Here is a 20,569-nt window from a genome sequence, read left to right as displayed (position 1 = left end):
ACCTCCCTGTACTGTCCCCGGCACAATTTAATGCACATTGGGTCATATGGGATGGGCATATGGGTCCACCCACTGGTTAACCTACCAAGAGGCCTATCCCTGTAAGAGACTGTCTCTTCCCCTCCCAGCAATCATCAGGTGCCAAAAGTTCCTGAGGTGGGTTGGGATTTCTTACCCATTTCCCCATGTCTGTACTGGGATTTTGTCTACTTGAGTTTGCGTGGAACTTGTGCATGCTGTCACCATTGCTATGTCTTGGATATCTTTTATGTTTTCCTTTTCTTGTTTTGTTTTTCATTTGATTGTTTTATTTTTTAAGACAGAGTCTTACTACATAGCTCAAGCTGGCCTCTGTCATTTCCATTTTTTTTTTTTTTAAACTAGCTCCTCTCAGTCTTGAACCTCTTAATCCTCATTTGGCCTCTGAATAAGACAAAGAGTATACCAATTTAAGAAAGAACTGTAAAGGCATATTCTACTTGGGTTGTAATGAACTCAGAAATCTCTGATGCTATGAGCAGAGCTCTATCTACTCAGGCTTCCTTTCCATCAAACTGATTATAAAACACTAAGAAATAGCAACAGATATAAGGATTCTCAGCTCTATTTCTTTCTTCGAGTTCTCCTTCAAGCATTCAAGTTTTAGCCAATACAGTCATGGACTTGAGAAGAAAAGCCTTATAGTAGAAGACAGGAAACATATCTTTACAGTAAGAGTTTTATAAATAAGAGTTTTCAAAGACATACTTATGGTTCTTTCCCTAGCAAAAAGTAAAAGTGATTCTATTTTCTTTACATCTATTTTAACAGCAAGCTTTATCTTAAAAAAAAAAAAAAAAAGAAAAAAGCCAGGTGTGGTGGCACATGCCTTTAATTCCAGCACTCAGGAGGCAGAGGCAGAGACGGGCAAATCTCTATGAGTTCAAGGCCGGCCTGGTCTACATAGTGAGTTCCAGGACAGCCGGGGCTACAGGAAGACCCTGTCTCAAAAAGACCGAAAAAAAAAAAAAATACATTGAAGGTAGGGCCTAGGTTATAGGCATAGTGTTATGAATTACTTCTACTGACAAGCAAAAATTCCAAAGGACTTCTACATGTGCCAGACAAGTGCTTTAAAGTAGTGATAATAAAAGGAGAAAGAAAACACTTTGAAGACTGTACCCACAAGCTTATTGATAAGAATGACGCAAAGCCTATTGCTCTATAGCTACTCACAAATGACACCTACCCTGTGCTGTACTCTCAGGGACACAGCATATCCTGCGTTACGAAAGAGGTTCACAGCATCCTGATGCAGCAGGTTCTTTAGGTCTTGGCCATTTACCTGTCAAAAACAGCAAGAAAGGCAAGAGGCTAACCCTTTTAGATCAATAATTTACATTCATACAGCCAAACCTTTAGAAATAGCCTAAACTCTTTTAGAGAAAATTCCAAGGGCTAGGAGTATGGGCTAAGTTACTGAGAACTCAAGAATAGTTTTCTTCATTTTCAAAGTGATTTTTTCCAGCTGGGTGTGGTGGTACATGTCTTTAATCACAATACTTGAGATGCAAAGACAGATCTCTGTGAGATCCAGGACAGCTACATAGTGAGTTCCAGGCCAGCTAGGGTTACAGAGAGACCCTATCTCAAAAAGATAGAAAAAAAGTTATGTTTTCCTACAAGTGAGGCTCCATGAACCATGTGTAGTGAACTCGGGTTAGAGTGGTTTTTCCTCGTTCTTAGCCTGTCTTGTTAGGGTGTGTGGGATTCTACTACTGTATCTGTATGTCGTCCATGACTATTCGCCTTTTCCACTCAGCTAATAAGACCTTCTGCAATACAACCTTCTGTTATCCCCTTCTCCTTTATATTTCTAACCTCAGAATTTCTAGCTTGAATCCTGGAAACATAATTCTATGAAATGCGCCCACAACTTAATTTGATATTGTGTAAGTCTATACAAGCCCATTCTAATGTAAAATTTTTCCCTTGATTCCATGGACATTCCTATCCTCCTCAAATTAATAAAAACCTATTTTTGTGGTGACACAAACCTTTACAAACCACTTGAATATAGGTCACTCCTCCCACACAGAAGTGATAAACAAGAAAGACCAGTATTAATACTTTTTGGTGTTGGGAGTAACACTGACCACAAGTGGTATCTATCTTATTCTGCATCCAGTGACAAAATAAGGCCCACTTTGTGAAAGATTACAGGTCACTGTCACCTCAACAGTATCAGTAGCAAGAACATTTACTCTTTTAACAGGTTCTATGCTTTACATACACAATCAAATTTAATTCCCACAATTATCCTATGAGGTAGATGTTATTTTTATATTGTATATTTTGTTGATGAAGTAACTGAGACTTGGAGAGACTCGTAAGTGTGGGAGCTAAGGCTAAAGATTTTAAATAATGGAATGAAGACCAAAGTACCTTTGTACTTCACCGTTCTTTTCATGCTATTCTCTCACCCTGACTCCAACTACTCCTTTGCTCAGCTGAAGCAGAGGCCACTTTTGTTGACTCTTCTCATCAACCGTGCACTCTGCCTTCTCTAAGACCTTTACAATACCCTTCTGCTCTGAGTCCTGCTAATATCCTTGATAAGTGAAACTACCAAGACTTTTATTTTATAGACTGAATTATTTTCACTCATATATACAGCTCCATTCAATGTTACCAACTGACGTAAACTCAGTATTAATAATAGACATACTTTATCTCCAACATATCCAGCTTTTAAAAACCTGAACATGATTTCTGCCCTTTTCATACTTTATTTCTCTATTAGATTTCCTCTTTATCCTCATCAAAGTTTTTAACTTTATACTTTACTTGCATTTTACCCATCTCAGAGTTTTGGCAGTAATTCTGACAAAGCACTTCATTAATCACTAGAATCGTTCCTCCCTGTGATCTGCCATCTTTCCAGCCCTGAGAACATACTGCATCTACTTTCCTACCATCACTGATTTGAATATTCTTGGAGAAAAGTGTAGTCAAACTCTCTACCACAGATCCACGTTAACTGCTATAGCTTATCCTTAAGATCCTCCTATTCATCAAACTCACTAATAAGTAGCTAGCAGTACGGTACACACTCTCTCCATCATCCTGATCCTTTTTCACCTCTCAACAGATTCCTTTGCCTTATCCTTTGAGATTACTGAGGACAGCTCACTCTCTCCCTTTTATCCTCCTGCTCAAAGTTTCATGATATATCTTCTCACTAATCTTTAATTAGATCTATTTATCAAGGCTAACCCATCCACTAAGACCTTACAAAACTCACAAAGCCACTTTCCTCTCAATTATAATCCTTCGCTGTTGCTTCTCAACTAAAAGTACTCTCCTCTATTATAAAGAAAACAAAACAAGTACTTCTTAGAATCCATGGATACACACTTCCATCTTCTCTTTCTCCACAAAACTGTTGAAAGAACTGTTAGTATGCACTGTGTCTACTACCTTATCATCCATTCATTACTTATTCCCCGTAATTCCATAATAAACAAAGAGGAAGAACATGTCGCTTGAAGGTCAGGAGGGACTTCAAATAAATTTAGCTTTCTCAGCCTTCAGACCACCTCCTGTCTTTGTAATTTTCTCCTTTCTTGGCTTATGAATTATGTAACTTTTTTTTTACTCCTATCCTTTTCCCTAATTTTTAAAGGTAAGTGCTCTTGACTGTTAATCATGTTTTTCTCTTCTCCCATGAGGATCTTCCACCATTCCAACCAAGACAACCCTCTACTTATATTTTGAGATTTGCCAATTTCCTGCTTATACTTAGAATTTTATACTTAGATATTCAGGTAGAACCCAATACAGTATGTCCAAAGTCTCCATAAGCTGCCACCAAACCAGAATAGATAACTTCCTTCTTGATGGCACTACACCCTTCAGGAGAATGATTCTGAATGCTCTGCACTCAATCTTCACATGTAATATTTGCAATAACCTGCAGTCAAACACTGTATGTATTTTCTTTCCTATGGCTTCTATTTTAGGTTGTGGATACTTAGTTGAACTATGCTAATTGCCTTTTCAGTATTTTCCTCAGTTTCTCCCCAGTCCCACCTTAAAAAGAAAAACAGAGACTGGAGAAAATGGCTCAGCAGTTAAGAGCACTGACTGCTCTTGCAGAAGACCCGGGTTTGATTCCCAGCACCCACATGGTGGCTACGAACCATCCTTAACTCCAGTTCCATGGGAATCTGAAACCCTCTTCTGACTTCCACGGCATTGCACGACACAGGTGCACTCACATACATGCAGGCAATACACTCATACACATAAAATAAAAATAAAAATATTCTTGAAAAAAAGAAAAACAAACAACAACAACAAAAACACTGTCTCCAAGTCAGTTTTCCTATAGTACAATTCTATTGGTACCATTTTATTATTCAAGACACAAAACTGAAACTGTTGAGCAAGGAAAGAGTATATCCTTAACCTTCCATACTGGTATGAAAAATTCTCTGGGAAATGACGCAAACCCACCTCAGTTTAATCTCACTTTCATACGGGATTAACCAACTCTTCCCTTCATCTAATTAAGACATGTACTTGTACTGAATGTGAAATGCAGCTGCATAATGGCCCAATCTCTGCCACCATTTTGTCTTTTATGGGGTTTTGTTAAAACAGAGCATTCATTTATGCAGTAGCACAATATATCACCCTGAACTTCATAAAAATATAAAGTTCACTGGGGACTGACTATATAATGCCTTTCATTTAGGCAGACACACAGGAAAAATGAAAAACTTACTTCACAATTTGTGTGTGTGTTTTTTTTTAACATAAAGAAAATCCTCCTACTTTCCAAGGTAAAATTCCAATACTGAACCATTCTTACCAACACACTCACCCAAAATTGATAATTTCTAGCCCTTGTCTTAACTTCAGGTCTACTCTTTCATTACTAATGGCTGCTTTATTTCATCCAAGTGTAAATGACTATATAAACTGCTTACATAGATCAGTTAAAATTTTCTTTTATTATCTCCTATTATAAATCATATGCAGTGGCTATAAAAAATTTAAATTTCATTCCTAGTCCAAAAAAAGGAAACTGCATGATATATAATACAGTTTTTCAATTCCAGAACTTGAAATCAAGACCACAAATGGACGTTATTTAGGAAGAATAAACAAGAGTAAATTTCTACTTAATGATACTTCTATTAGTTATCTAAAATGGATATATGGAAGGAACACATTTTTAGTCTAATTACTTCGAAAAGGTTACTAGAAAAAAAGGGGCATATTTTACACCATAGAAAAGTATCCTATATGAGACCAGGAAAATTGATTAAAAATAAATTGGAAGGGCTAACAAGATGTGGTAGAATACTTGTTTAGTATGTGCAAGGCCCGTGTTCAATCCCCCAAACTGAAAAATAACTAAATAGAAATAAAGTAAGCTAATAAACAATTTAGCAACATTTTAGAGATACATCATAGTCCATAATAAATGAATATGTCTCCAATATTAAAGAGATGAAGCAAATTAAATAGCTGGAACCATTTAAAGTTATAGCCTAAGAAGTTCACTTTAGAGAAGGAGAGGATGTCATGGTGGGTGAAGTAACAGAGTCTATTTTCATGATAGCTTTTTGGGGTGGTTTTTGTTTTTGTTTTTGGAGACAGGGCTCATTATGTAGCCCTGGTTGGCCTAGAACTTGCTATCAGACCAGACTGAGCTGACCTGAACTCACTGAGATCCTCTTGCCTCTGCCTTTCAGGTGTTGGGATTACAAGAGTGCACCATCACACCTGGCTGATTCACAAAATTTCTTTTAAGGAAAGATAATCTGGAGAGAAATTTTTTGGAGTAAACTCTGTTCAAGATTTATTTTCTTTAAAAAAAAAAAAAAAATGTGTGCCGGGAGTGGTGGCACACGCCTTTAATCCCAGCACTTGGGAGGCAGAGGCAGGTGGATCTCTGTGAGTTCAAGGCCAGCCTGGTCTACATAATGTGTGCCAGGACAGCTGGGGCTACAGGGAGACCGTCTCAAAAAGACCAAAAAAAAAAAAAATGTGTGTATGTGTATGCCTGTATACATGTGAAGGCAAGTGCCCATGGAGTCAGGAAGAAGGCACTGGATCCCCTGGAGCTGAAGTTACAGGCAGTTGTGACTGCCCATCGTGGGTCCCTGAAGTGGCGAGGGTCCTCTGCAAGACAGCAGTGTGTAACCGCTGAGCCATCTTTCCAGTCCTGAGTAAACTCTACAAGGGAAGTTAGAGTCAAAGAAATGTAGACGTAGGCCTGAGAAAGATACACTGTCTTCTGCCTGTACTTCACTTTTGGTCTGTCTTCTGTATTTCCCTCAAAGCTGTCTTCTATTTCTGCCTTTCCAAACTTTGGCATTTGGTCTTCTTTTCTTTCATAAACCATTCCCTTAATTTGCTAAAACAGGAAATTGTCATTCTTTGTAATATGTCTTCTATATTTTAATATTTAATATCTTACATATCTTTATAATAGTTTTTATGTTTCTTGTAGTTTGGTGAAATAAAATCCCCTGTGCTATAAATTTTAAAGTCATAGGAGGTATTGCTTTTAGGAATCTACTTTCTCTTCATTAACACTTACCGCTTACCAACCAACACACTAACCTTCTGTCCTTTTTGAAATCTTGGGAGATCTTCCAATAATTTGGTTTCTCTGTGAGGCAATGGACCACATAAGGCACCTCATCTCAGTTTATATCTATGGAATTCTTTTACATTCTGACTTATACCATTTTTTCTCTCTCTAATACTAGGCTTTATAGAAAGGCTAATTTCAGTTTTTATATGAAACCACCCATACCATCTACTATTAATTCATTATACAACTTTCCTTTTATGGTAACTAATTTCAGCTCCTTGTTTACCTTTGAGTAGACAGTATAGTGTTCGTATTGGTATTAGTTTTAGCAAATGCTCTAAATTCAGACAAACAAAGTTTTAGTGCCCTGCCACCAATCCTGTGGTTTTGTCAAGCACCTGACTTCACCAGCCTCAGGCTCCTTAGCTGCAAAAATGGGCATAATAATCACTCTCATCTCATAGGGTTACTGTAATATTAAACAAGATCAGATTCCCCCAGGAACTGCAGTTACTGATGGTTGTTAGCTGCAATGTGAGTGCTGAGAACTGAATCCAGTTCCTTTGTAAGAAGAGCAAGTGCTCTTAACCACTGAGCCACCTCTCCAGCTCCAGGATTCATATTTTTACAATGTCTTTTTCTGAGATAGGAAATAGCTTGCTTCTAAATTCTTCATTATCTTTTTCATATCAAGGGTGGGTTATCATTATCCTTATCTTATAGGTTAATATAGAAGGACTAGGAAAAGCTTAATGGGCTAAAACATGGTCCACAGTCAGTGAGATGGACTAAAATATGATATCTGTGGTATTATATTTACATTCTGGATTAGTGGGCAGATTCTTAAGATTCTTGAGTTGATTTAAAAGCTCTCACAGTTACTTGTTTTGATTTACTGGAGACTATGTGTAACTCTTCTTTGAGGCAGGAGCTCACTAAGTAGCTCACACTGGACTTGAGCTTGCAATGCTCTAGCTTGCGCTTCCTGAGTACTGGGATTAAAGGTACATGCCGCCATGCCTAAGTGTGTCATCTTGAGGAGCAATTCAGAAACATACCACTGAGCTAGATCTCCCAAATACTCAGGTGACAAATAAGAAAGGTAGACATTCTTTTTTCTTTTGTATCTCTGCCGTCAAATACCGCTACCAATGGGTTGGATGGCAGAGAAGGGTGTAATAAGCTGATAACTAAGAAGACCAGGAGACTTCACACATAGGACTTTATTTATTTATTTTACTTTTTTTGTTTTGTTTTGTTTTTCTGAGACAGGGTCTCCCTGTAGCACCACCTGGCCTAGAACTCACTATGTAGACCAGGCTGGCCTTGAACTCACAGAGATCCACCTGCCTCTGCCTCCACAGTGCTGGGATTAAAAGTGTGCATCACCATGCCCAGCTTCACACATAAGACTTTTATCACTAGTCAAGAGAACTGTATGAGAGGTAACTCAAAAGGAAAAATTCAAAACAAAACTATAACTAAAATCTTTAAAATTCCTGTTTTGGGAAGTAGGTTCAGAATCAAGTCTCTGACACTACTATGTAACTCTTAAGTCTTCTCTTATTCTGTACTTCTTCAGCCTTTTTCCAAGTTAGCCCTCCTGCCCTATTCAGTTCATAAGACTTAAGTAGGGAAGAGTATTTTCTTTAGAACATCGACCACAATCCAGGGCATACCTGGAAAAGAGTAGGAGCTTTTGCCACAAGAAGCCCCATCCTGATACAAATTTCCCTTTATTTAAGTATAGCTTTATTTTTTATTTCTTGGTTTTTTTTTGAGACAGGGTCTCCCTGTAGCCCTGGCTGGCCTAAAATTTGCCAAGTAGACCAGGCTGGCTTCTATCTCACAGAGATCTTCCTCCAGAGTGTTGGGATTAAAGGCCTGTGCCACGACACCCAGCAAGTACAGTCTTTTGAAGACAGGTCCAACTCCCAAGAATATCCTAGATAACAGCGCCCCACTCCTTAGACCAACCATCTGTTATTTCCATATAAGTAAGCTGACCTTAGCAGCCCTAAAGATTAGCTTTTTAAAAATAGTTTACTTATTATTTTTATTGCATGTGTGTTAGTACACACGTGTCATGCAATGCCCGAGGAGGTCAGAAGAGGGTGTAGGATTCCCTAGAACTGGAGTTATAGATGGCTGTTAGCTGTCATGTGGGTGCTGGGAATCAAACCTGGGTCCTCTGCAAGAGCAATCAGTGCTCTTAACCACTGAGCCACCTCTCCAGCTCCAAGATTAACTTAAAAAGAAAATCTATAGAATGATTTAACATCTCCCAGCTCCTACAACTGACAGTGTTATGGCACTGTGGCCAGTGTTAGGGAGCAGAGATGAAGAAAATAAAGTCAGACATATACTATGAGTTTTAATAGCTTTAAAAAGTCTAATTTAGCATATATTCTAATTTATTTTTTAGGAAAATTTTGATTTAAGATAATGATCTTTGAGCCCATATCTGTTAGTCAATCTTTCTAAGTTTACCTGGATTTCCTAGCTTGTTCATTTGTTCAATATATATTGAGCAATATATTAGGGCATAGAAAGCTAAAAAAATAAAATCTGATTCCTGTCCTTGAGAATATTCAAGAAAATTAATAAGATTCATGGTACAGGGCCAGGTGTGGTAGTACACACCTTTAATCTGAGCACTTGGGAGGCAAAGGCCGGCAGATCTTTGTGAGATTGAGACCAGTGTGGTCTATATGCTGTTTCAGGCCTGCTGGGGCTACAAGAAGACCGTCTTAAAAAAAAAAAAAAATAGTTGCTATGCACTGAGACATTAGCAGGATGAAATGGGAGCACAACTGGCAGATAGCCAAACTAATTCAATTTTGTATCTTAATATCAAGTAAGAATGAACCCTGAGTCTGAGGAAAGGATTCCTTACCTTCCTCTTCGAAGTTAAAACCATTAGTAAAGGCTGACAGTCTCCCAAGAAAAGGCACAAATTAGTGTTTTAATGAACAAAGAGAGGTAAAGTAACAGGAGAAAGATAAAAACTGGGTATTTTAAATCTCTCTCAAGTCAGTCCCTCATCTCTAACTAGTTCGTGTTTTTTGAACTTGAGCATAACTCTAAGTTTACTTCACTCTAAGTTTAATTAACTTTGTCAAGTAAAATATTATCCTGTAAGCCTAGTGATAACATTAGGAGACTAATCAATGTTCTTTCCATTCATTTATATCATCTAGATATTTTCAGATCCAAACAGGTAGGCAACACTCTTCCTAAGGAGGGGGTCTGAGGAAGTCTAGGGAACAAAGTATAGCAAAGGGGCCGAAGCCAGTTCTCACCGAGAGGATCTTATCACCCTCCTGGAGCCGCCCATCCCGGGCTGCAGCCCCATCCTCTTTGATGCGGCTGACGTAGATGCCACTGTCGTTGGACACATACTGCTGATCTGTCCCACCGACGATGTTGAAGCCCAGCCCTGAGAAAATCATGAGGAAGTGAAGGAGATGGGGATGAAGAAGAAAGAACGGGATTAGAGAAGAAAAGAGAAAACAAAAGTCTAGTGGGGAAGAGAGGCTGACAAGTCAGAATGTGGAGGTAGCTAATGTATAGTCATGAACAAAGTCAGTAATGCCAACAAAGGCCCAAAGTACCTAGAGCTGCCTGTGTGTATCAGGCAGAACTAAAATACATACAGTGATCAAAATGACTTGTTCACTATATTGAGAGCCATATATAACTTGGTTAAATAGGAATGGTGATTCAGGAGATGTAAGTGCTTCTGCTCACATTGGGTTTTGATCCTTTTGACAACATTCAAAGGACCCAATTTTTGGTATTGCTGTATTAATGTAATAGGGTTAGCTAGCTGTGCTCATGGGAAAAAGTTATCAAATAAAATGTTCCCAATTTATGGGAAAGAGATTCCCAACTGTATCCTCCCCTCCACATTTTTCTTCTCCCAAGCTTTGAGACAGTCTGTAGTGTTTTGAAAGAAGTGGTCTTGGTAGTTTCTTTCTATTTCATATTGGGGTAGGAAAGTAGTATTCACAGAAAACCTCAGAATCAGAAAGGCAACTGCTGCTTTAGAGTAGAACTAAGTCACCAAATTAATTTTTATTTTTCTACATCAAGTACAACTGATGTAAACAAAACAAAACAATTAGCCACTAATTAGCAAGTAAGCCTGCCATTTCCCTCTTCCTAGCCCCTGGTAACCACTATTCTATTAGTTTTTTTTCCATATTTATTAATTTTAAAAAAAATTATTATTTTTATTTTATGCGTATGCATGTATTGCCTGCATATGTAGGTAAGTGCACCTGTGTTGTGCAATGCCCATCGAGGACAGAAGAGGCTGTTGGATCCCCTGGAACTGGAGTTACGACAGCTGTTAGCTGCCATGTGGGTGCTGGGATTCAAACCCAGGTCTTCTGCAAGAACAGCCAGTGTTCTTAACTGCTGAGCCATCTCTCCAGCCCCCACTTTTTCTTTACACTGTGTCCTTGAATTATGACAGTAGCTACATAAAGAAAGGCCTTTGGGGAATTCCTTTTTTCTCTGCCCCCCCCACTCCCCTCCCTTCCTCCATCCCTTTCTTTTTTGGCATAAGTTTTAAAAAATCCCTTCAAGGAAATCCTTAAATTGGTTTCTGCAAAGTAAAATCCTTTTCACAATTTAATGGTTGGTTCATGAAAATAACATTTTGGTAAGTCAGCCTGCTAGCTTGTTTGCCTGCTTTATTTTATTACAGTATGAACACTCAGACCCACTCTGCTAACAGAATTTAAAGTATATGGCTTAGCAGTTAAGAGCACTAGCTGTTCTTGCAAAGGACCTGGGTTCGATTCCCAGCACCCACATGGCTAACAACCACCTGTAACTCCAGTTCCAGGGGATCCTACGCCCTCCTCTGACCTCCCTAGGTACTGCATGACACTGTTGCACTTACATACATGTAGACAATACACTCATACACATAAAATAAAAATAATAAAATATTTAAAAACAAAACCAAAAATATGTTGGTGCAATTGGAAGGAATAGCCATAGTTATCAGTTTCCTACTGTCTCAACAGAAAATTGAACATTAAAGAGACATATATGGGCTTTCTACAAAGTTCTTTCCATTGGTGGAAATGAAGCTTATATTTGAAGCTCAAAATACTACCAAAGCTCGAGCAAATCAATTGACAATTGAAAGATAACTATAAGCAGTGAGAAAACAGCAAGAAACTTATAATTAAAATAGTATGCCTTGTACATGGAGTCTTTGCTATCAGATAGCTTTTGTGTTTTGTTTTTGTTTTTTTTGGGGGGGTGGTCTTTTTGAGATAGGGTTTCCCTGTAGGCTCAGCTGGCCTGGAACTCACTATACTGACCAGGCTGGGCTTGAACTCACAGAGATCCGCCTGTCTCTGCCTCCCCAGTGCTGGGATTAAAGGCATGTGCCACCATACCTGGCCAGATAGTTTTTAAAAGAAGATTTAGGCTACACAATAGGAGCTACTTCAGGAGTACTGCTTTTAATATCCCTGAAGGGTAGAGCATAAAAAAATAGGAACTTTAAGTTACTTAACTGTTTTCTTAAAACAGCCTTAATTTGTTCCATAGAAGATCCAGGTAACTGGGGAGGGGCAGATAATTTTGGACAGGATAAAAAGGTGAGGGAAACCAGATTATAGAAGGCTTTGTAATGATTTCAGAAATAGTGGCAGGTTTGAACAAGGGGGCTGAGGCCAAGCAGCCTCTCTTAATGCTGAAACAGAAAAATCTTTCAATGAAATTCAACATCTTCACTATTATTTGAGTCTCTCACTAAACTGCTATTGTCTTTGGGGATCTTGGGAATGAAAAACAAGTTTTAAGCAGCCAAATGAAACACATTAGTTAGCCAGAGGGACTTTGCTACAAGTTATTTAAAGCTATAGAACAGTGTCTTTAAAAAGAGAATAAGGGGCTGGAGAGATGGCTCAGCAGTTAAGAGTACTAGCTGCTCTTGCAGAGGACCTGGGTTTGGTTCCCAGCACCCACATGGCAGCTAACACCCATCTGTAACTCCAGTTCCTGGGGATCCAACCCCTTCTTCTGACCTCCTTGGGCACTGCACAACATGGGTGCACTTACATGCAGGCAATACATTCATACACATAAAAAGAAATTTTTTTTTTGGTCTTTTTTTGAGACAGGGTCTCCTTGCAGCCCCAGCTGTCCTGGAACTCACTATGTAGACCAGGCTGGCCTCGAACTCACAAAGATCCACCTGCCTCTGCCTCCCAAGTGCTGGGATTAAACACATGCACCACGAGAGTTTAAAAAAAGGGGGGCGGGGGAGAGAGAAACCTTCCTGAGATTATTTTAAAAAGTGCAGCCTAGGGGAGTCACCAGTGTGGTGACGCATGCTTTTAATCCCAGCCCTCAGAAGGCAGAGGCAGGCAAATCTCTGTGAGTTCAAGGGGCCAGCATGGTCTATATAGTAAGTTCTAGGCCAGCTGGGGCTACAGAGAAACCTGTCTCAAAAAGACCAATCAATCAATCAATCAGTAAATTGCAATCTAGTATTCACCCCCAATACCACATTATGCTAGTACATATATAACCCACTGTTAGTTCCATTATAAGTGAACCAAACCACTTAAATTGAAAACTCTTAGATTAACTGAAACCCTTTCTTCAACCATATTTACAAAACTGAGCTCATCTATACCTCAAATCCTTGTTTAGAATAAATGAGTCACCACAACAATTAGTAGTGACATTTTTAACTTAAACTTGGGACTGGGGTGTAGCTCGGTGGTAGAGTACTTGCCCACATGCTGAAAGCTCTGGGTTCAATATCCAGCACTACCCATAAACAAACAAAATCTTGCCTCTACATGTACTTACATAATCCCCAGTTTATTTGTTCAATAAAAAAAATCATTGATCATTTCCTAGCTATCAGTGCTATGTTATGTTCTGAGGAAGACAGAAAGCTAAACTGTACAGTTCTTACTTCAACTAGAAACAGAAGTTTATCCTTTTCCCTGTCTCTTTTAGATACTGCAGAAGCAAATCAATGTCAGATGAATTAGTTCCAAGTTCAGCTCTGTAACTTACCAGATGTGAACTGAACCAAGTTAACTTATCTTTGATGATCAGTTTCCTTTTCTGTAAAATAAGGATTATAAATTCTGCCCTCTCTACACCAATAAAATCTGAATAAAAATTATTTGTAAAACATAATAATTGTTACACTGGGGAAAGGCACTAAGAATTGTTGTCAATAAATGACTACTACACCCCCAAATTAAGAGTTAGAAGGGGTAAGGATGAATATATAAAACAAATAGAAAACTTTGTTTAAAAAAAATAAGAGGGACTGGAGAGATGGCTCAGCGTTAAGAACACTGGTTGTTCTTGCAGAAGACCCGGGTTCAAATCCCAGTACCCACATGGCAGCTAACAACTGTCCTAACTTTGGTCCCAGGGGATCTGACAGCCTCTTCTGACCTCTGCAGGCATTGCATGACACAGGTACACTTACCTATATGCAGACAATACACGCATACATATAAAATAAAAATAATAATTTTTTAAATGAGAAAACACAGAGATTAAAAAGTCTACCCATCTATAAATAAAAAGGATTATTAGAACTCAAACTTACTGAAAGAATGTCTATATTCTGTTTCCTAGAAATCCCCTTCAAAAATAATTTTTGCAAGGATAAGATTTAAAATCTGTAATAATCATCCAGTACATGCACCAATCAGCTAGAACAGATATCAGATAGAAACACCCGGGGCAGGGGGAGGTTGGGGGAGGAGGTAGATTAAGCTATCCAGTGCACATGTGCTAAATGTCAGCATGTCCCAGAAAAATCTTTTGTAAACAGTGTGGTTACATATTCTGGTTTTTCTGGAAGTCCTGGTGTACATCTACTGCCCTAGTATTATTAAGATTTACCTTTTAACTTCAAAAACATTCCAATACAGACATACGTGATCATCCCATTTATAAAAGCCAATATGCAAATATGTTCATTGCAATACACAATGTGGTAGTGTGGATTTGACAGCAATCTGTGTGTCCACTCAGGACTATGTTGAAATGGTTAAAAATCAGAATCACTTAATAATCATATACAAAGTAAAATGGATAGAGTTCTGAAATGTTTCCACAGTACAACCTTCAGATAAATAAGAACACATATATACATTACCTATTTGCACAAAGGCATGCATATTTATGGCTATGAAAAGATATATGGCAGTGAATATCTATGACAGGGAAGAATAGAATACACTGTGACATCTACACACAGAGTAAGAATAAAACAAGAGTTATATATTGATAGCCCCAGTGTCCTCTGGAGCTAAAGGATAAAATTAATTCAGCTCTCAGTACCTAAGATCTAAACAGGGTTAAGGACAAAGGGAAAAAGAATAAAAGATTGAGACCCAACAGCTTTTTTCAAAGTCAGTGAAGAGACATGGCTTAGTGAACTCTAGTCATTACTGTGCCAATAAATTTTAAAACATGGCAAAATGAGTTGTTTAGTTCTTATCTTAGATGACTAGTTCAAACAGAAAAAAAGGTAGTTATGAATAACACCAATAGGGGTTAGAGAAAGAAGGCTCAGTGGTCAAGAGCACTTGCTGCTCTTGAAGAAGATCTAGCCGATCCCAGCATTCACACGGCAGCTCACACCCATCTATAACTCCAGTTTTCTATCTCAAGATCGGTTCCATTAATTTTCCTCAGATATGAAACAAACTATACTGGACACAAAACCTGTCTATCTTTACTACAATAAAATATATTTAACATAAGATTTAGCATTTTAACAATTGTGACATTAAGCAATGCTGTACAATAAAGAGCACTCTCCAGATCCAAAAACACTTCACACCCTCCCAAATCTCTACTTATTAGCCATGGCTTCTCATTCTCACCCTCTCCAGCCTCCAGTGATCTTACCATACCTTCTGTAGATAAGTTTATCTAGCTGCCTCAGGTAAGTAGAATCACCTATTTTTTTCTTTTATGTCTGTATTTCACTTTGCACAGTGCCTTCAAGGCTCATCTACATTTAGCAAGTACCATACTCTCTGTTAATGGTAATATTCTGCTGCTTGTACATAGCAAATTTTGTTTATCCAATCATCTGTCAATGGACATGAGGACTGTTTCCACATTTTAGCTATTTTTGAACAGTGTTTCCATGAACACTGCTTTGCAAGAATATGAGTCATTTTCCATTCTTTGGGGCATATGGTTAATTATATATTTAACAATTTGAAGAACTCCCAAACTTTTATACAGTGGCTAAACCATTCTACAATCATTTTCTTTCTGACATTCATTATCTCCCTCTACTTCCCCCTCCTCTTCCTCCTCCTCCTCTTCTTTTCTTTTTAGATTTTTGAGACAGGATCTCACTATGTAGCACTAGCTGGCATGGAACTCACTATGTAGATCAGGCTAGCCTTAAACTCAGAGATTAGTCTGCCTCTATTTCCTGAATGCTAGAATTAAAGGAAGTTTGTTACTTGTCCTTCCAAGTCATACCGACGGGAGTGAAGAGTACCTTGCTGTACCTTCCACTTGCACTTCCCAAATAACTAGTGACGTAGAGTATATTTTTCTTGTGTTTATTGGCTATTTTTACATCTGTGGAAAACATCTATTCAAATTCTTAGATCTTTTTTTTAATCTGTTTCATTGTTGAGTCATGAGGTTTTTTTAAAATTATTTTTATGTGTATGAGTGTTATACCTGCATGTATATAAGTGCACCCATGTCATGCAGTGCCCACAGAAGACAGAAGAGAGGGTCAGAACCCCTGGGACTGGAGTTAGGACAGTTGTTAGCTGCCATGTAGGTGCTGGAATTCAAACCTGGGTCCTCTGCAAGAGCAGTCAGTGCTCTTCACCACTGAGCCATCTCTCCAGCCAGAGTCATGAGTTCTTTATGCATTCTGCCCACTGAATCACTATGAAATATATTATTTGGAACTATCCCCTCCCATTCTGTGGATTATCTTTTTTTAAAAAATATTTTTATTTATTTTTATTTAATATGTATGGGTGTAGTGCTTGCATGATGGTAGGTGCACCTGTGTCGTGCAATGCCCATGGAGGTCAGAAGAGGGCATTGGATCCCCTGGAACTGGAGTTACAGACAGTTGTTAGCTACCATGTGGGTGCTGGGACTCGAACCCAGGTCCTCTGCAAAAGCAGTCAGTGCTTTTAACTGCTGAGCAATCTTTCCAGCCCTCTGTGGATTATCGTTAATGTCCCTAAAATACAAGTTAGAAAATATCCTTTGATACACAAAAATTTTATTTACGTATTTGTGTGGTGCCTGCATAAGTTTATGTGCACCACACGTGTGCAGGTACCTGCAGAGAGAGAAAGAATGTCAATTTCCTGGAACTGGAATTACAGGTGGTTGTGAGCCACCTGAGGTGGGTACTGAGAACTGTCCCAGGTTCTCTGCAAGAGCAGTAAGCATTCTTAACCATTGAGCCATCTCTCTAGCCCCAAGAGACAACATTTTTAATTCTGATGAGGTTCCATTTATTTTTCTTTTGTTCCCTGTACTTTTGGTGTTATATAAAAAAATTATTACCGGGCTGGAGAGATGGCTCAGCGGTTAAGAACATTGGTTGTTCTTGCAAAAGACCCGGGTTTGAATCCCAGCACCCACATGGTAGCTAACTGTCCATAACTCCAGTTCCAGGGGATCTGACAGCCTCTTCTGTCCTCTGTGGGCATTGCATGACATGGGTGCACTTACCTACACACAGGCAATACACACATACACATAAAATAAAAATAATAAAATATTTTTTTAAAAAATTATTACCAAATCCAATGTCATGAAGATTTTTTCCTTTTCTAAGAGTTTTGTAGTTTTAGCTCATAATTTGGTATTTAATAATTTTTCAGTTTTTTTATTGAGCTTTTGTACATTTCATACAACAGTTCTTTTTTTTTTCTTTTTTGTCTTTTTGAAGCAGGGTCTCCCAGTAGCCCCTGCTGTCCTGGAACTCACTATGTAGACCAGGCTGGCCTTGAGCTCACAGAGATTCGCCTGCCTCTGCCTCCCAAGTGCTGAGACTACAGGCATGCGCCACCACGCATGGCTAACAGTTCTTTTTTTTTGAATTTATTTTTATTTTGTGTGTATGAGTGTATTGCCTGAATGTATGCAAGTGCACCCATGTCGTTCATGCAATGCCTGGGGAGGTCAGAAGAGAGCACTGGATTCCCCTGGAACTGGAGTTAGGGGTGGTTGTTAGCCACCATGTGGGTGCTGGAAATCGAATACGGGTCTCCTGCAAGAACAGCGACTGTTCTAAACCGCTGAGCCATCTCTCCAGCCCCCATTTTATACAACAGTTCTTAACCAAATTTAAACCTCCTCCCCCATTCATGCTCCCCACCCCACACCGGACCTCATGCACTCCGCTATACATGCTAAGTCCTATCCAGTCAAGCATTTGTACCAAGATGTCCTTCAGTGCAAACCCATCCATTGGAGGCTAGTCATCAGTTAATTCTTATATGACATTAGGTAAAGCTCCAATTTCATCCTTTTGTGTATATACAGTCAACCTAAGAACATACATTGAAAAATACTATTCTTCTATTATTTGGTGGAATATTCTGTGTATAACTACTAGGTCTAATTTGTTTACAGTATTGATCAGTTTCTCTTATTTTTAAAAATTCATTTTTAATTTTATATGTGTGTGTGCATGAGTGCAGATTTGTGCACAAATGCACTCAGGCCACAATGCATATACGGAGGTCAGCAAGATAGCTTCTGCTGTCTCCTGCCACCTTGTGGGATCAAGGATTGGGTCATCAGGCTTGCACAAAATTGTCTTTATCCACTGAGCTATTTTGCCAGCCCAAGTCATTTATATTATAATTCATATTTTGTTGGTATTCTTATCCAGTGTTGAAAATCAGGGTTTTGAAGTCTATTATTGTAAAATCATCTATTTCTCCCTTTAACATTGTTTCATATATTTGGGGGCTCTGATACTTGCTGCATATATGTTTATAGCTGTTATATATTTATGATGAGTTGCTTTACTTATGTGTGTGCATGCATATGCAGGTATGTGTGCGGATGTGGAGGCCAGAGGTCAACCTTGGGTGTCATTCCTCAAGAGCTATTTCACTGGGACCTGAGGCTCACTGATTAGGGTATGAGAGCTGGGATTCTCCTATCTCTACCTCCCCAGCAATAGGATTTCAAGCACGTGCCACCGTACCCAGCTTTTATGTGGGTACTGGGGATCAAACTCAGGTCCTCATGCTTTACATAGCAAGCACTTTACCAACCAAGCTATCTCCCTAGCCCCATAAACTGCTTTAAAATAAATAAATAAATATAGAGGGCTGGATGTTACTCAGTCGGTAAAGTGCTTGCCTAATATACACTGCATAAACTTGGCCTGGTGATATGTGCCTATAATCCCAGCACTTGCAAGGTGGAAGCATGAGGATCAGAACTTTAAGAGCACCTTTAGTACAAATGAAAAGGCAAGTGTGGCTACATGATACTCTGCTTTAAATTTTTTTTTTTTTTTTTTAATTTAGTAAGCCCAGCACTCAGGAGGCAGAGGCAGATAGATCTCTGTGAGTCCAAGACCAGCCAGCCTGGTAGTCTACACAGCAGGTTCCAGGTCAACCAGGACTACATAATGAGAACCTGTCTCAAAAACAAACAAAAATTAATAGTAATTAATTTTTAAAAATAAAATAAAGGGGCTAGAGAGATGGCTCAACAGTTAAGAGCACTGCCTGCTCTTGCAGAGAACCCAGGTTCAGTTCCCAGCACTCACATGGCAGCTAACAACCATCTGTAACTCCAGTTCCAGGGGATCTGACACCCTCTTCTGACCTTTGTGGGCACTGCACAACAGAGGTGTACTTACATGCTAGCAGTACACTCAAACATATAAAATTTTTAAGTAAAATATTTTTATAAAACAGAAGAAAAATAAAATAAAAAAATCCTGTGGGGCAGTAATCTGCATAAAGTTCCTCTTAGTCTCTAGTACTGTTCTGTCTGTTTTGATTTTTCATTTTCACTCTATTTTGCATGACATTAGTATAGTCATCCTGGCACTCTGCTGTTTACTATTTTCATGGAATAGCTTTTCTCACCTTTTCACTTTCAATAGAATTGTTTTAGTTCTAAGGTGATTTGGTTATAGATGGCAATCACTGGACCTTTTTTATTCCATTCTATCAATATCTGTCTTTTGATTGGAGAATTTGTCCTGTTTACACTCTATCATATTCTCTATGTATTTCAACGGTTTGGGGTTTTCTGGTCTCTACTTCCTTCATACTTCTTTCTTTTGTCTTTAGCTGATTTTTTTTTTTTCACTGAAAGCTTTTGGTTCGTTCTTGTTTTCTCTTGTGTATATTCTACAGGTATGTCTTGGCAGTTTCTATGCAGACTACATATAAATTCACTCTAACTTGAATCTATATGAACTTAACTTCAATTCCATACAAAAATTCTACTTCTATATATTTGTACTCTCATGTTATTCATGTCATAAATTATATTTTCTTACACTTTTCCTCATGATATAATTTTATTTGTGTTTTAAGACCCGAAGAAAAAAGTTACACACAAAAATTATACAAATACTAGAATTAGAAAAAGAAAAGCAAAGAAGTTAATAAAAGGAAACAAAGGGGGCTGGAGAGATGGCTCAGCGGTTAGGAACACTGGTTGTTCTTGCAGAAGACCCAGGTTTGAATCCCAGCACCCACATGGCAGCTAACAACTGTCCGTAACTCCAGTTCCCAGGGGATCTGACAGCCTCTTCTGACCTCCGTGAGCATTGCATGACATGGGTGCACTTACCTACATGCAGGCAATACATGTGTACAAGTTAAATAAAAATAATAAATAAGCCAGCCATGGTGGTGCACGCCTTTAATCCTGGCACTTGGGAGGCAGAGGCAGGTGGATCTTTGTGAGTTCAAGGCCAGCCTG

The 20,569-nt window shown here is 38.7% G+C and overlaps 1 protein-coding gene across 1 annotated transcript in view; it reads right to left on the bottom strand.

Moving 5' to 3' along the window:
* Positions 1-20,569, bottom strand: part of Synj2bp (synaptojanin 2 binding protein) — a 31,908-nt gene that overhangs the window by 4,148 nt on the left and 7,191 nt on the right. The window contains exons 2-3 of the mRNA XM_008845917.2: positions 9,895-10,031; positions 1,229-1,324 (exon numbers count right to left, since the gene is read on the bottom strand). Of these exons, the coding sequence (XP_008844139.1) occupies positions 1,229-1,324; positions 9,895-10,031 (233 nt within the window). The remainder of the gene's footprint in view (positions 1-1,228; positions 1,325-9,894; positions 10,032-20,569) is intronic.

Source organism: Nannospalax galili, unplaced genomic scaffold, assembly GCF_000622305.1.
Source record: "Nannospalax galili isolate Female #2095 unplaced genomic scaffold, S.galili_v1.0 scaffold42, whole genome shotgun sequence".
NCBI classification, from domain to species: Eukaryota; Metazoa; Chordata; class Mammalia; order Rodentia; family Spalacidae; genus Nannospalax; species Nannospalax galili.
Note: the sequence above shows the minus strand (reverse complement) of the source record. Positions and strands in the feature narration are given on the sequence as shown.